The 16,646-nt window shown below is 41.2% G+C and overlaps 1 protein-coding gene across 1 annotated transcript in view; it reads right to left on the bottom strand.

Annotated features, from left to right (window-relative positions):
• Nucleotides 1-461: 461 nt before the first annotated feature.
• The window catches only part of si:dkey-82f1.1 (DENN domain-containing protein 2A), a 34,263-nt gene continuing 18,078 nt past the window's right edge, over nucleotides 462-16,646 (bottom strand). Inside the window, exons 3-20 of the mRNA XM_054619268.1 lie at nucleotides 14,991-16,031; nucleotides 13,333-13,460; nucleotides 11,723-11,835; nucleotides 11,421-11,618; nucleotides 11,045-11,138; nucleotides 9,948-9,998; nucleotides 9,486-9,673; nucleotides 8,617-8,726; nucleotides 7,880-7,949; nucleotides 7,513-7,590; nucleotides 6,104-6,244; nucleotides 5,422-5,570; nucleotides 3,562-3,739; nucleotides 3,399-3,440; nucleotides 3,135-3,240; nucleotides 2,363-2,650; nucleotides 1,622-1,708; nucleotides 462-1,342 (exon numbers count right to left, since the gene is read on the bottom strand). Of these exons, the coding sequence (XP_054475243.1) occupies nucleotides 1,311-1,342; nucleotides 1,622-1,708; nucleotides 2,363-2,650; nucleotides 3,135-3,240; nucleotides 3,399-3,440; nucleotides 3,562-3,739; nucleotides 5,422-5,570; nucleotides 6,104-6,244; nucleotides 7,513-7,590; nucleotides 7,880-7,949; nucleotides 8,617-8,726; nucleotides 9,486-9,673; nucleotides 9,948-9,998; nucleotides 11,045-11,138; nucleotides 11,421-11,618; nucleotides 11,723-11,835; nucleotides 13,333-13,460; nucleotides 14,991-16,031 (3,094 nt within the window). The 3' untranslated portion in view covers nucleotides 462-1,310. The remainder of the gene's footprint in view (nucleotides 1,343-1,621; nucleotides 1,709-2,362; nucleotides 2,651-3,134; nucleotides 3,241-3,398; nucleotides 3,441-3,561; nucleotides 3,740-5,421; nucleotides 5,571-6,103; nucleotides 6,245-7,512; nucleotides 7,591-7,879; nucleotides 7,950-8,616; nucleotides 8,727-9,485; nucleotides 9,674-9,947; nucleotides 9,999-11,044; nucleotides 11,139-11,420; nucleotides 11,619-11,722; nucleotides 11,836-13,332; nucleotides 13,461-14,990; nucleotides 16,032-16,646) is intronic.

Here is a 16,646-nt window from a genome sequence, read left to right as displayed (position 1 = left end):
CAAAATGTATTTTATGAAAAGGGCCTATTGGCTGCACCGGTGATAATTTATGTGTGTCGTATAAGGGGGGGAATACTTCAGTAAACAGTTGGTTATCCTCATACATTATCCTTCAATTCTCTGTAAGAAAATGTAAATTGCCCGATAAAAGATAAACATCGCCCTCTGGAGGATGGAAGGGACTTCTTCTTTAAGAAACGTATAAAGTCAACTTACTAGAGTCAAAGGGAGTACTACTGTGATAAGTTCTAGGACTGGCGAAAGACCCCATTGATATGCAGTTGAGTTGTATTATGGGAAGTGTAGGATCCAAGAACTCAACAGCAACAGCAAAAGTGCCTTGGTCTCACTTTAGATCTGTGTTAAAAGTTGACAAAACAAAGAATAAATGCAAAGTCATATGAAAAGAGTCATTTGTCTAATTCAAAAATTCGAAAAACTTTATTTCAAATGTTTCCTTGCATTCTCAATCAAGTTAACAAGTTGGCCTTAAGATACAGATCTTCCTTTACCATCGAGTCCATCCATCCCTATACTCAAACCCAAAGTGAGAGACATATTCACATAGATTTTTATTAATTTTCTTCCTTTTGGTGCAAATTCCTTTTACCTAAAACAGTGGTACATTTACCCAACAACCCAAAGTGGTCTACAAACAGTCCGGACTAGACTCTGTTAAATAAAGCCTATTACAAAGTACAGGAGATTTCTTTGCACTCATTCAAAGGAAATAAACAAAAGAGATTAAGTTCATCTAAAAAGAATATAAATTAACTTAAAAGCCTCCTGTTGACGAAGAAGTTGTACTGTTGTATTTATAAAAGCTTCTATAGAAGTTACTTGGAATGTATAGGAAGTTTTTATACAAAATGGGATCTTCAGTGACGCTCCCTCCTACAGGTTTAAAGGTGAGGTCAGTGAGAACACTGTTCGTAAAGACATTTACACTGTGCAGTAATACACTGCAGGGATTGACTGTAATCTGTGAGGCAGACATCTAACGGTTCACTGACAGACTTTGCTTAATCGTGTTGGAGGGGAGTTTTGGTCCAAGCTGAGTAAACCCTTCACAACACTATGGAATGACTGACAAATGACACTGGGAGCTAAATCCTCACTTTACCCAGATTCCCTCAAGTTCACAAACTGTGAGTCCAGATCACTTCAAGGTTCTTCCTCTGTTCCGACCTAAAGACACATCTCCATCTCTACGTTCTCCTCGTCCAGGGAGCGTGTCCTCTTCTTCTTTTTTACGGCACGCCTCTCCATGCTTTTTCCTACTTTCACACATGACATTCTGACTCCAGACATCATTTCTTGGAAAGGAATTTCATCTTGTTTCCTGAAGAAAAGCAACAGATGTGAATCAAATTAAAAATAAATATACAAAGTGTTATCAGCACAAAGTGTCAGAGGCTTTTCTGCAAAATGTAACCGTATAACAAGTTACTATAAATGTTCAGATTTGAGCTTTTCTGACTGAATTGGCAGTTTTTATAGTGGAATAAATGATTGATTGATTGATTGATTGATTGATTGATTGATTGATTGATTGATTGATTGATTGATTGATTGATTGATTGATTGATTGATTGATTGATTGATTGACAGTAATTCTCACCTAGACCCTTGAGGAACTTGTTGACTCCTCGTTGCTCGCTCCCCGGCAGCGAATCCAGATACTCTTGTGCTCTCACCTCAAATAAACCTAGAAATAAAAGTCATATATTTTAAAACAAACACCTCACCAGTACTGGTTAAATAAATCAAAACATTTTAACAATATTGGTATATGAGCGACGTCAAACTAACAGATAAGTATGAACTCACAAGATACTGAAAAAGCAGCATATATAACCTTCCATCTTAACTTATTTATTTGGGCAACTCAAGGTCCACTTACTCATTTGTTCTGGAGCTTTTGACTTTACCACACAGTCGTCATCATCAAATTAAATATTTGGTGAGTAACACTGAATGTAAAGATAACTTTTGTTTGTTTTACAAAAAAACTTCAATTATTTTCTCAGCTCTTTTAGAAAAGATGGAACAACTAGAATTCCATGAATAGTAAGCTAAATTCTCCTGCTGATGAAGATCATGTGATGATGATGATGATGAAAGCCAAAACAAGTGAATAACTGGAGAATGAGTGTAGGTTGTCTTGTCAACTATATCTACATAATTTCCAAAATGTTGCATTGGTTAATTGGTGTGACATTTGTTTTCAGGTGTATGGGAAAACCTTCAAGTAGTAGTTCACATATTTACATACACTAGGTCTTTGTGTTCAACCAGTATTTGTACATAAACTGTTGTAAACTGTATAGTAAAACTTCTGCAGTTTATCAGATCTCAGTACCTTTGAGGCCCTGCCTACGCAGCTCCCTCTCCTGGATGAAGCAGGTGAACATCTGGGTCTCCATGAACACCTCCAAGAACCTTTTCAAGCTCTTGGACGTGACCGCTTTGCGAAAGGCTTCGCGCTGAAAGGACGCGGCGGGGGAAGAAGAGGGGCTGGGCAAGGTGGGGGAGGAGATGGACTCATCCTCTCGCTCTGCTCCACCCATGAAGAGGGAGTAGTGACCCACCATCTCCACGAAGAAACGCACAAAGGCCTCCGAAACCACCGTGCTGAGGGAGCTGGAGTCTGGGTGGAGGATTAGAAATAAGATAGAAAAGATCCTATAAAAAAGAATGACTTATACATCCATTATCTAGAAAAAGATTGACCAATACCAATGACGCAACCTCTCCAAGGTATTTTAATCAAACCTCTTACTCAGAATGTAGGGAAAGAAACTCCCTACTTACTGGAACTTCACAGATACTCCCCTTATCATACATCTAACTTTTTATATATTGCATACATTTTCAAGACATTTTATTAAGATCAAAAGCCAAAATAAAATGACATTGCTTTGCATTGTCATATATTACTGCCTCACTGTATCAAGGTTGGATATGGTTTTGAAAGTGTCACAAAAATGTTCTTGAAAACAGTGAGAACTGTACTGTAGAATACATTTTTACAGCACTGTCCTTTGTCTAGTTAGTAGTTCTAATAAAACATTTACTGTATAAATAAGGTACATATTAACATAGAAAATACTGTAACAAGTATGCTGAGTCACCATTGGGCAGATCTCCTTTATCACAGGCAAACTCCTTCCTCTTGTCCAGCACATGCTCGAGAGCTGCCTGCAGCTTGTGGGGAAGAATGGAGTCCTCATCATCCAGCTGTGGACGGAAAGACACAGATGTAAATACAGTAAACATGCAGTGAATTAACATGTTGTATTCACATAACATCTGGTAGAGTCACTACATGTGGAAATGGACTCCATGTAGCAATAGACAGATCTTTACTGCTTCACTTATGCTTTTATGGTTCCTACCTGTCTTAGGAAGCGACTGTTGCCGAGGTCGACCACCAGGACCTGAGGGAAGAGCGGAGGGAGAGTGATGTCATTTCCTGGAGCTATTGTTCAGCGGAGGAAAGGCCCAGAGTCAAGGGCACCACAGTCAGTGCATCACAAACAAAAGAATAACTCGTCACACCTCTTCTATGGGCAGCTCTTTGAGTCGAGGCAGCGAGCTGGAGAGGAGGCCGACGATAAAGGGGGTCGGGGTGCACACAATATCCAACATGGAGGGCGGGAGCACGGGGATGTACGTATGCTGCCAGGTGAAGGGGTAGAGCAGAGCCACTACTGCATGACAACACTGAGACAACGTGCTGCAGGAAGAGAGAAAGAAAAAAGTTAACTCTCATAAAACAATGACATGTAGTTTTTTCACAGAAAGCACAAGATAAGCCTTCAAACAACTGCATATTACACTTTAAACTGAATATCCACCTTCAGCAGATACTATAAGAATGGGTTTAATGTTATATTATTATTAAAACAGAGCTATTTCAAAGGTCAGGAATTAACTTTCAAACTCAAGCAAAAATGTATGAGAAGCCCTAAATCCTTTTTGAAAAAAAATAAAAATTGGAGTAACATTATCTGATGAGGAAGATTGTGGGATGCAAACAAAATCTTCAGAACAGCTATTTAAAGGACCCTGTGGTGAGACTGTTCTAATTTCAAGGTTATTCATTTATTATTATATATTATCTTGTAGTATTATGCCCCTGTATTGTTACCTAACATACCTGTGGTTATATTGGATCCAATGTTCAGTGAATTCTATTTTAAAATGCAAGCACAATCCAGCCACTTCCTGTACAACGAATACCCAACATTATTTACTCAACTTGCACCACACAGTAGTTATCGCTGCCTCAGTTAGTTCCTGTGCTGACTTTCTTCAACGACCCAAAGAAAACAAAGGTTAACTTCTTGACATATACATAAGGTCAAAAGGGTGATAGTGAAACAAAAGAGGTCTTGCTCTTTGATTCAGAGGTACTAGACAATAAAAAGTAATTTGATGACTCAATGTTATTCACATAAATAGTCAAACAGATGAAAAAAATCTTCCAAATAGCAAAGTATGTCTCTAAAAGTAGGTTCTTACTGTCTGTTTTGTTTTTCAACAGTCTGAAATACAAATCTAGTCTCTACCACAAGATGGTGCTAACCAGCTCCTCAAGAAAATAAGCCTCTCCTGTCATCCATTTCTTAAATTCAGAACATAAAGTTCATCCTTGTTGCTCCAACAAACCATTTGTTACCCTGAGAGGAATGTTAAAAAGCAACTCTAATGGGACAGTGATGTAACACTTATAAAAACTATACAGCGGCAGCAAACACACTCACCCCACGCTGCTCACTTAATCGCTCGCAGGTGTGCGTCTGCACAAAGTTAATTCATTAAAAAATTGATTGACGAGGCCAACTTTCCACTCCACATAGAGAATGTGCAGCGACTCGTTATCTGCTTACGAGCTCTGGTGTGAACTGCTTCTTGTAATTTTGAACAAGAGCACAGGGCTGAACTAAATCAGAAAAGAATGACCTCTTCTGCTTTACCCACATGTTCAACCAGGTGTACAACAACGGTTAAAGGCTTAAAGTGGACTGTGTCAGTGTGATGACGTCACTGTGCACACGTGTTAGCTCTGGAGTCATGCTCTGAAGCCTAACTCCTTCTATCTGGCATCCATGACAGTTTTCCAGAGAAGGAGTGATTGTTCCCCAGGCGACTGTATAACACAACAGCATTCCTTCCTCTCACACTCCGTCAGGATCTTCTTTTCCTCAGACTGTTTGTCAGCTACTCTGTCACATCCCTCAAACTCTTAACATCTTTCCAGCATCAAAACACTTCCTTTTGTAATCTGATCACAATTTATATAAATCATTAAAATACTGCCATGACTCCATCCGCCCAAGGACTGTTGCAAAGAGCGGACATGTGATCTTCAGGCCCAAGCACAGTGCTTTTTAACAACATGCTGCTGGAGCCAACCTGAGTTTGTCTGCGGTGAAGATGACTCTGCGTTCCAGAAGTAGAGAGGCAAACACCCGGAGAAGTAGACGTAGACTCAGGGAGGAAAAGAGACATTCAAAGTCCACATGTTCCAGACGAGAGTCCGATGGCCTACACAGCTCTATCACCTGAAGACAGAGAGAAAGAGACATAGACATTAATACATTAATGTTATTATATAATATTTAAAGCATATGGGTTTAGCCTCGGGCTGCACGGTGGTGTAGTGGGTAGCACTGTTGCCTCACAGCAAGAGGGGCCCGGGTTCAATTCCCGGGCCAGACAACCTTCTGTGTGGAGTTTGCATGTTCTCCCTGTGTCAGCGTGGGTTCTCTCCGGGTTCTCCGGCTTCCTCCCACAGTCCAAAAGACATGCAGGTTAGGTTAATTGATGACTCTAAATTGCCCGTAGGTGTGAATGTGAGCGTGAGTGGTTGTCTGTCTCTATATGTCAGCCCTGTGATAGGCTGGCGACCTGTCCAGGGTGAACCCTGCCTTCGCCCATTGACAGCTGGGATCGGCTCCAGCACCCCCGCGACCCTTAACTGGATAAGCGGTTACGGAAGATGGATGGATGGATGGATGGGTTTAGCCTCTAAAATTGGAGTGAAAAACTCCTCGTAAAAATGCTGTTCTCCACAGCGGCACCACCATCATCTCACCTCTGTCCCAGAGCCAGGTAGGAAGTTTTTGACAGTGATGGTCCTTCCTGGAGCAGGGAAGGGGGCTTCCATTATGCCTCTCATAAAAGGCTGCACCAGAGCAGGGGAGATAGCCCTCCTCTTCTCCACTTCATCAAGGATCTGCAAAAACACAGAGAAAAGGGGGTCTGTAATTGGAAGATTGGCGCACATACCTTCACAAATATTTCCATAAATATACTGTCTATATTTCTATCGTACGGTATATGATGACATATACTGGACATGACTTAACTTTTATCAACTGTCCTATATTTTGCTATGTCACTTGTAGCATGGTAGCTATCCCCTTTATATCTATGGGTGTATTAGGCCATTGTAAGCAGTGTTGCAATTAAAAGAGCAGGATTGTAAATGGATTTTCTTTCATAATTATAGCATGAATGTGGTGAAACGCCTTAACCTGTCAGGTATTACTAGATTAGTTAAAAACAGACATTTCTATTTAGTTATCTACAAACAGTTTCTCAAATGATTCTGTACAAAATGTACTATATAATGATATAAATATCACATTACAAAGGCACATATACTAAAAGATTGTATCTGCACTGTCCGCCCCTGTAAAACGTTTGTTTATTGTATTATGGATTTCCCTTCTACTTCTTCTGGTTAAAATCCCACTGAGATTCTAATCTCTTCTTTTTGTAAATGGACAAATAAAATGAAGCTGTTTTGAGGTGCCATCATAAATGGATGAAGGTTTCAGGGAACAAAATGTAACTGAGAATCCTTTGGAATACTTATATTTGGTCAACAACACTGGCTATAATCAACAAAACCGTATTCATTCTTGCCATGATGCAGTGGAGACAGTCACACATTGTTAAAAGTCAATAAATTGCAAACAGCCTGAATCCATCACGTGTACCCCTCTACACATCTGATTAGCATTAAACTTGTATGTAGCTGATCTGACACAGATGACACATATTCAGGATATGATGAGTACTTCCAATGCAGAGACAGCTTTCAATTTATTTGCCATCTTATATAACAGCGGATATACAGGAGTTACCCTTCTTTGTAACCGAACAAACTCAATTCTGGCAATGACACATGTACACTACACAGATTTACGTCCACAGGCCAACATGCATATACATCTAAGGCCGGATACAGTGAACCTTTTCCACTGCGAAAACCACATACTCTGCAGTTCACATGTGTGTCTGTACTGGAGCCTGGAATACAAGGCCTTGTGGGAAAGTAGAGCGGACAGAGGGTGGGTGGGACTCTGTGGGCACCAAAGTTGGTACTGCTCTGTACTCTTTTAGTGGTGGTGGGTTTGTACGTATGTGTTTGTGTAACACATGCAATTCTGAGCAAACTTTGTGCATTTGTGTTAATGCTTGGTTCACTATATTCACCTTAGAGAAGAGGTCGAAGCAGCCCAGGCGACTGACGATGCAGTAGACCTCAGGGAGCCTTCGGCCTTTACCACTGGGCTGTGAACAGCGAGGAAAAAGACAGCTTCAAAACAACGGCGTGTCACAAGACTGCTCACCCAAGACAACCAGAGGATTAGACTACTGGAGCAAAGCAAAGCCTTTGTTTCACAGAGACTTTGAAGACATTGACTTTAAAACTTCTGAATCATTTTATCAACCAAATTGAAGAAATATGGTAAAAATATTAATTGACAATATGCAGAATAATAAAGGAAAAAGAAAACAGCATGGTAAAAGTGGATAAAGGATTATCTGTATCAAAAGCAGCCTCATTTTATGAGCATACCAGTAATCGCCGACAGTAGCCAAACCGCCTGCTTCCATCCTCACCAGTCAGGACAAATGAGAACGTCTCACTGAAAGAGAGAGAGGAAAAATAAAGATATTTCAGACATTCTGGAAAATATTCAAAGTCAGTGGAAACAGAAAAACTTCATTCTGGACTGGACTTTGTGTTTTGGCAAACAGGACAGGCTTATTACTCTGTAAATATGCACACAAATCCTCCTAAGCTCTACCTGACAGGTACTCATTGAACGGAGACGACCTTCCTGACAGGTGAGAGTGTCAGCGAGTTCAAAGCAGGTGTGTGTTTGGTGGTGCACCCACCCAAAGAACATTTGCCTCCAGGTAATTATTAACTGCATCATCAGGACACACATCATCACTTCTCCGAACAATGCAGACGTTGAGAGGCTAAGCTAGGAGGTATTTGGTAATACGGCCAATTTTAAACATCTTACAAAGAGAGGTGATTGTGTAAAAACAAACCAGGTGCAAGGTGCTAAATCCACCACTTATCCCTGTAATCATTTGTCACTGTATCGTTGAAGAAAGACTAGTCATCTTTACGACACAGGGGGTCATATCTATTTTGGGCCTTCAGCTTTTTTCTCTAACAAGTGGTTATTAGCAAGGAAAACAGCTGAGTCTTAACTCTCTACCGGGAAATTCCTCTTTCCCTGTTTTGTTTCACTTTTTTTAGGTTTTAAGTGTCGCGGCAGCAGTCAGACTTGGACTGACCTGGGGAAGTTGTCAACAGGGGCCCAGTCTTTGGCGTCAGGGAAACAGAACTGAGGGATGACCTTCAGCTGGTCCTCAGCCTCCCGCATGAACTTAAAGCTTCGTTCAAGCTGGATGAAAAGAAGAGAGACATTTTTTATAAATGTAATGATGGCTGAAGGAGAACACCATTAAAGTCTTAGACCATAATGTTTCGCAGATTAGATTGCTATACAATAAACATGGAACTGAGGTGCACAATTTACACAATATAAAATAAATATTAAAAAAAGATCTAAATAAAGAACTACCTTAAGTGCAAACCTTCTTTCTATATTGCCATAACATAAACAGAATTCTAAATCTGTGTTAACCTTTTCATAATGCTGATTGTTTATCGTCATAAAACTGTAGTTTCCCTATTTTAGGTTAGTAAGGAAGGACTATAGCCAAAGGTAAATCAATGAGAAAATAGGATAATGGTAAGTCTTGTTAACATAACACTACTGAGGGGTTTTGTTCATATGAGGTAAACAACTGTAACCACTTTCTTTTTCTTGTATTTTTTGCATCTTTTCTTTGCCAGTAGTAAACATCACTGCTCAGACATCACTGGGATATTCTTTTTTTTATGAATAAAACCTGCTGTTGCTGTTCCCATAAGTGCAAAATGTCCTGTGCTCTTCCCAGAAAAGTCCAAACCAGCTGCTCATAAAACCAGCATATAGGTTGAATTATGACCATTGGTCCAGTTGGAAAGAAGACATCTATTTAGATAATAATATTTACAAAAATGTCTCCGTTTCAGCGTTGTTTACTTTTTTAAAGTCAATTTTCCAGTGTCTCATTTAGGAATAAAGTGCTTCAGTAACATTTCTATCCCTTTTTACCTTGAGTGGGAATTGCTGTGTGACTTCTGGCAGGTATGGGACTCCAGCTTTGGTTTTGTGGAGCGCAACAACTATGAAATACTCAAAGAGTTTCCTCTCCTGCAAATCCATCAGATCTCTCTCCAAAGTGCGGTACCGCCCCGTCTGCCTCAGCATGGACTGGACCGACACCAGCCGCTGGCTGTGAGCTGAGGGCAAGAAAAGCACATTTAATATAAATACTATCATGTATGCATAGATATTCATGTACAGAGGGTCAGTGTTAGGCCACCATGTAAGGCAATCTGCAGTTCCATCTGTGTATATTTTTGATGTTAGATATACAGTGGAACAATGAAAAGAAGGAAAATTGTGCTTATTTATAACTAATGAAATTACATAGATACAAATCTATAATTACACTGCTTGGCCTCCCAAAGTATGAAGCTACTGCATATGTAAGTACTCATTTTCTGTTCTCACCTTTTAATTTCTCCTCTGTGTCACTTTCCGACTCACTGTTCTCATCTGTCACTAAATTAAAGAGATGAAAGAGGGAAAAGGAAAAGCAGAGTGTGAGCAGAATGTAAATGACAATCACAGGAAACTCAAAGCACATGGAATTTGCTCTCATTGCTTTCATTCTTGCCGCTACTACACAACACCGCCCAGTCCTCTAAAACGTGGGTCAGTCTCAACTGACCACAGAATGTAACTAAGCCCATAAAACTAAGTGGATACATATGATTGCTCCTTTTATGGAGATAGACCTCTGAAGTCTTTCTGGTAAAACTGAGAGCTGTAAGAAAGGTAACCTGATTAAATGAGCCTGTTGACAGCACTGATGATAAACTTGATTGTTATTTTAGAAACATTTTTGTCAAATTTCTAGTCATGAACAAATAAACAGAATTAGTTTTATAACAGCATCTAAGATTGAATGTGTTGCAATTTGTTGTGGCCTTGCTTGCGTGCATCATTAAGAATTCATTGATTTATTGTTTACATATTTTTGAACTTGGGATTAATGCATTTTTGATAATTGCATTAGTTATTGTGTGAGCATGTAGTAGTGTTCCAGTGATGGCATGTCTTTCATGTTCTTTGTTCTCGTCCTAACTTGTGTGACGGATAAAGTTTTCCCTCTGTATCAAAATACCTGAAGTGCCAGACAATCATGGAATGTATTTGCCAGATTTTGTATTCAAGAAAGTGCTGTAGCACGGGACAAAACTGTGACTATGTTAGAGTAAATGGCTTTTCAATGTTAAGAAAGCTTTTAAAAGAATCCCTGGATACAAACCAGGATCTGCACCTGGATCTGTTTTCCCTCCAGAAACTAATCATTCGTTTCTTGGCCTATAGCCTAACTTTCCACCAGATTTGATTGAACTGAAGTGTTTCAGACGTCCTGCTAACTAACTGACAGACAAACAAACACAAACAATAACACGACCTCTTTTATAGAGGAATTTAGGAGCTGGACATGATCAAATTGTAAACAGGAAGTTTTACTAAATCCACAGTTGATGTGAAGTTAATAAAAGGTCAAAACAGGTCATTCTTCTGGCCTGCCTCACCTCTCCCTGAGCTAGACTCTGTAGACTGAGACACCCTCTTCATCCGTTTCTTCCCTCTTCGCGCCTCGAAGATGCCATTGATTTTCAGCACCATCTGCAGGAGGTAAAGGGAAAGAAATGTCCATCTTTAACTCCTTAAACAAATAAATCAAATCTGCCAGGCTCCTCACACGATCATTTTAATACATCTCCTGGGAGTTCTTTCTCTGGGCACACTTCGCACTAGAAATATCCTTCAGAAATGTTTCCCTGCCTTACTCATCCCCAGACGGCAGCATGAGTAGCCCACTTCGAACTTTCCCTGAGCAGAACACTGGACCATAAATCACAGACAGAGCAGCGTGAGCTCCGCGTCAGGCCTCTCAGACTCCCATACCTTGGGGATTTTCCTCCTTCTGCGATTGTACGGGTCTCCAGAGAGGCAGGGGGTGTCGTCTGGGCTGCTGGGTGTGGACGGGGGGCTGATTCGGGAGGGGGAGGAGATGCCAATGTCCCTGCCGGTCTTACGTAGCTCCAGGACCTTGAAGCTTCGCCGTTCTGAATTTTGTCTGAAGAAGCCAGGCTTGGAGGAGAGCTGGGGAGGGTAGATGGTGAAAAACAGACACATAGAAGGTTATTTTAGTATAACCTCTTCAAATCTACTTTGCTTTTTATAGTGATGTGCTGGCGATCAGGTACCTTAGTTGGCGTGTCAGGGACAGGAGATGAGGAAGCAGGTGAAACACATTTGCTTCCTGAAAAACTTCTCTCCAACTCTATATCTTCATAGGGGTTCTCCTTGGATGGAGGATCTTCAGAAGAAACATTTTTTATTTTTTCAAAACTTAGAAACCATGATTACACAACAGCTTCACATAAGTTTTCCAAAGAGGAGATAAAGTATATATTTTTCCATATCAGTCATGTTTGTTTTGCCAGACAATTCCTACTCCAGATGTGCAGAGAGCTTACTCAGCTCATATTTCACTGTGATTGGATGCTTGCACTGCTAATGCTAAACGTTACTCTATGGCCACCAGTCCTCCTCTGCAGATAAGGAGAGAGAGAAAGTTTCATTTTCCAAAACCTGTGCCTCTTTCTCTTTTTGTATCCTTCTCTCTGTATCTCTCCTCCGCTCTATCAATCCATCCACCAGATGTGACCTCTAGAAGTCTGAGGATAAAGAGGGACTTTCAGTTCCCCATGTTGTTCTCGCTCTGAGGAAACCAAAGGATCAGTGTACTGTTTTTCACATTTATGGCTGACGAGAACGTCACATTAATCCCCTCGCTGTGTTTGCGTGTGCTGTCGGCTACGCACATGTGAGCTTGCATCAGTCATCCAGGCATGCGTCTGAATACGTGTACTGTTGACAGTTGCTTTCCTCTCAATCTGAAAACACTAACAGGCATGTGGATTGTGTGTTGATGAGAAGCTGGTGGGCGTGGAGGAGGCTGATGATAAGACTATGAGTACAACATAACTGTTCATCACTTGCTTTATCTCTTCCTCCCTGAGCCGCTTTCTGAGTAGACAGCAAATTTGAGTTGCTTCACCCATGGGACACTGATGAGTGTTTGGTCAACAATGTCTGAGCATTTTTTTAAAAGAACAATACCATTGTATGGAAGGAGGAAACTATAAAGGAATCCAAAATAAACTGTGGCATCACTCAAATATAATTTAAGTTAATTTGACTGTTGCAAGCAAGCAGCCCTCATTACACACCAGCCTCTGGGATGAAAACCAAAGACACATTGAAGCAATTGCCAGTAATGTGCCGTGGCTCTAAGCCTCTCACATGCCCCCCCGCTGCAACGACAATCACAGTAGCCGAACTCAGCTCCAGCACGACCTCACACAACGCCACTATTGTGCACTGTTGAAATTAAACAGGCTGTAGGTGGGGTTGGCATAACCCTGCAGACAATAAGGTAGGAACGTAGGTCAAATTTCTACGTATAATTTTTAATAAAAGAGAAGCAGCGTGGCTCGAAATTAAAACCGGAGCAGAGTAAAGACAGCTTGGCCTCTTCATCACCTCTGTTACTCAACTCTATGATGCACACTGATATGAGAAATGAAACTAAAAGGGTCATGCAGTGTATGAAGGGAATAGAAAATAAGACAACCGACCTTGAGTGCTGTATTTTATAATGTTTTTTAGCGAATACAAAAATAAACACTGTTTACAGTGAAACACTTAGAAACCATGTAGGGAACTTGATTTTTGATTTCCGTTTGTGGGAGATGCCTCTTGGTTAATGGAAAAATAAAAGAATGATATGTATTTGACATGTGTTTCTTACCTATTATGTCTTCGTAGACATTCTCTTCTGATAAAGTGCGTGTTAGGCCAGGTCTGGACTGAGCGTACCAGTCCACCCTGCAGCTTTCTGTAGACGACTGGAGCAGATCCTCAAATTCATAGGACTTCCTGGTTGAGCAGAGGATTACCAAAATTTAGGAGAATTGCACGCCAAATAGAAAATAAGAAGAGGAAGGAAGGGGTTTTGAGTTTTCCTGCTGGTGCTTTGAATGAATGCTTTAGAATGTTTGATATGCCAAGCAGGAAAACTGATGTAACCGTTTGCTAGTTGCCACATCTGAATGACCACATCTGTGTTTCATCACTGCCAAAGATTAAAGCCCAGTAGGTTGAAGTGCACACAAACATCTGTGGATGTATGCGTTCCCACAAGCATGCACATACTGCATTTACAGTAAAAGTAAAGTGCCTGTTTATTGGGTAAAACTTGTAACATCCATTGCAACACAATGCAACATTCCTCTCTCTCTGAGGTTTATCATATTCAGTGTTGCTCTATTGGATGTAGTGAAATGTGAATGTTTTTTCCACCCCACATCTTATATTATTTTGTCTTATTTTGTCAGTTTGTTTTTATCTTGACATTAGCTTAACTTGGAACTGCATATGAAAACTAGACATTTTGGCATAATGATGTCAACTGCAGTGCACTGTCCCTGATATATAAAGTAAAGTAAGGGAAAGTGAATGAACAAATGACCATGGAGTTAAATAAACACCTTTCTGACAGAGTTTTAACAAATAACAGACATTGGGAGCTTTACAAAACTGTGATCAATGAAGAGCTGTTGCATGGCATTGGGTGAAGCTAGATGTAACTACAAACTGGCAACTCAGTGTAGTTGTTCACGCGCACAAAAATGCACACTAAGACGAAGACAGCCTGACCAAACAAAGGGCTTGACACAGCACACTTGAGCAGAGAGTGAGGCCTCCACATATGGTATGGAATGTAACAGATCCCAGCCAAGCTCCAAACAAGAATTCAGACCACTGAGAACGTGAACAATAGATGTTCTCCAATACTGAAGGGTTCACATCATTGTTTTCCTTACAGAGCTCCGTTTGTTTGACTGTAACCATCTGAATGTGAGTACCACTTAGAGGACATGTTAATTGCTCTTGGCAGAATAAGGGATTTGATTCTGGATCAGAGTTAACACTTTACAAGTACACACATTTGTACATTTACAAAATGCCCCAACATTTCATGTGTGATAGAAACACAGGCTTTGCATTGCTTTATTTTTTTACGGTCAAGGCTTAAATGCTTGAAAAAGCAAACGGCCTCTTTAACATGACTCACACCACTCTCTTCCAGTAGAGTTTGGGAAAGAGGAATGAGTTCAGTTGATGTGTACATTCCTCAGATCCAACCAATGAGCTCATTCTTTGGGATATTTAGAAACAGGATGATGTCACCCATGGTTTTCATTTACAGCAGATGGGGGTGATGTTCTCCTCAGTGTTTGGTGGGGGGATGGTCGGAGGATACACAGAGCCATCACTGGTTAATTCTGATTCCATAAGCAACTTTGAACAATATATTTTTGGGGTGAAGACAAGAAAGCTTCAGTAAAGGTCTTAAGGTCAAGGATGGCTGCCCATATTTTTTATTTCATCTTCTTACTCTCTTACCTGTTACTACTGTCCCGGGGTTTGTCAGCCCAGGGTCTCCTGCAAACTCCAGGTGGTGGACATGTGGGTAAAGGTGGAGGAGGAATTGAGGGCAAAGGGGGCAAGTTCCTCCTTCCCTTCCCCGAGCCAGGCCCTAAAGCTGGGGTAGTTGGGGGGGTGTGATGTTGGAAGGTTCTCTGAGGTTTAGGTAGAGGGTTTATAGACGGAGCACCTGGCTCACTGTATACGTTCTCTGGATCCCCCTCCCTTCTCCTCCGCGACCCGCCAGGCCGAACAACGTCAAGAGTCCCAAAAATGGGCTCGTTGCCTCTCTTTTCTGTTTCCTCCAGCTCCTCCTTTGAAGGAGGGCAGAAGTAATTCCCTGGAAATGCCAGTGAAGGTCTGTCAGGAACCTCCTTTGTTGCCTTCTCCAGTTTCTTAACATGAGTTAAAACACTTTTCTTATCTTGGGGTTGTTCTGTTGGCTTGGAAGCCCGAAATCCTTTCTCCAGGATAACTTCTCTGTCATTGCTTTTTGAGCCCTCTGGAGATTTAGGCCTTGAATCCCCCAATTTACCAACATTCTCCTTCCCCGAGTCCTGTCTGTCCCAGCTTACATACCTCTTGCTATCTGTCCTTTGGACCTCTGAAGCTTTGAAATCCTTTTTCCTCACTGTCTCAACTTCCTTCTGTGTCGTGCTCAGTGGACATGTCCCTGTAGAAGTCGGCGGTGCAGGCTCCTTTTTGCCCTCCCATTGTGAGATCTTATCCCGGATGCTGGCGGTCTTGACTGCTGCTGGGCTCTTGTTGTTCAGCTTGCCACACAGCCCGTTCTCCATGTTGGGAGTCCGTGGGTCGCTGGTTGTTGTGGTTCTCCTGTGAGCCAGCATGGTGTCAGGAGGACCCGGGCTGTCGCTCAAGCTGAGCAAAGGGGAGAGGGGACGCTTGGGGGACGCAGAGGCGTCCCTCTTGTCTCTGTCCCCTGGTGACCGGCACACCTCTTGGCGCTGGGGCACCGCAGACGACGGAGCCTCTCCAATCTTCAAGCCACAGCACTGGAGCCTAAAAGAGAGCCACACACAGAAAAGTCAACAAACACACTTGACATTCTTGCTTGACCCTTGAAAGGGTTGCAAACAAACCGCAAGTGTCATACATATACACCCAAAGCTGCCAAGTCAAGTTTATATATGGAGGAAACACAAAAAAAGTGTGCAAACTTATGGTATTGTTTCCATTTGTGTGGATGTTGATAGTAAGCTAATAACGTGCCAATAAAAAAATATATTGATATAATAAATTATGAGCAATTCAAATTTTCTTTAAATTGGATTCAAGACAATTTGTCAGACCGGAGCTAGCTGAAAGATAGATTGTCATACATTAATATCTTACAATTCCAGACTAAACAAGCTTAATATTCCCATGCAAATGCTGTTGACATTATAATTAAAAATTGGCAAGACATTTTATGATTTCATCATCTAAAAATAAGATATTCCAGCTTTCCTAAACTGCCCATTATGCATTAAAGGGCTGAGGCATTTTTCAAGATTAACATGCATCTCAAAATGGGACTGTGGGGAGGGAACAAGAATAAACCCAAAGAAAAAAGCAAAACTTGCAAGGAGTCTTCTCTTGGTAAGGGTACAGTGCTAACCACAACTGATGTGCACT

Source organism: Anoplopoma fimbria, chromosome 19 (genome assembly GCF_027596085.1).
Source record: "Anoplopoma fimbria isolate UVic2021 breed Golden Eagle Sablefish chromosome 19, Afim_UVic_2022, whole genome shotgun sequence".
Lineage (NCBI taxonomy): Eukaryota > Metazoa > Chordata > Actinopteri > Perciformes > Anoplopomatidae > Anoplopoma > Anoplopoma fimbria.
The sequence above is the reverse complement of the archived record's forward strand: the minus strand, read 5'-3'. Positions and strand labels throughout refer to the sequence as shown.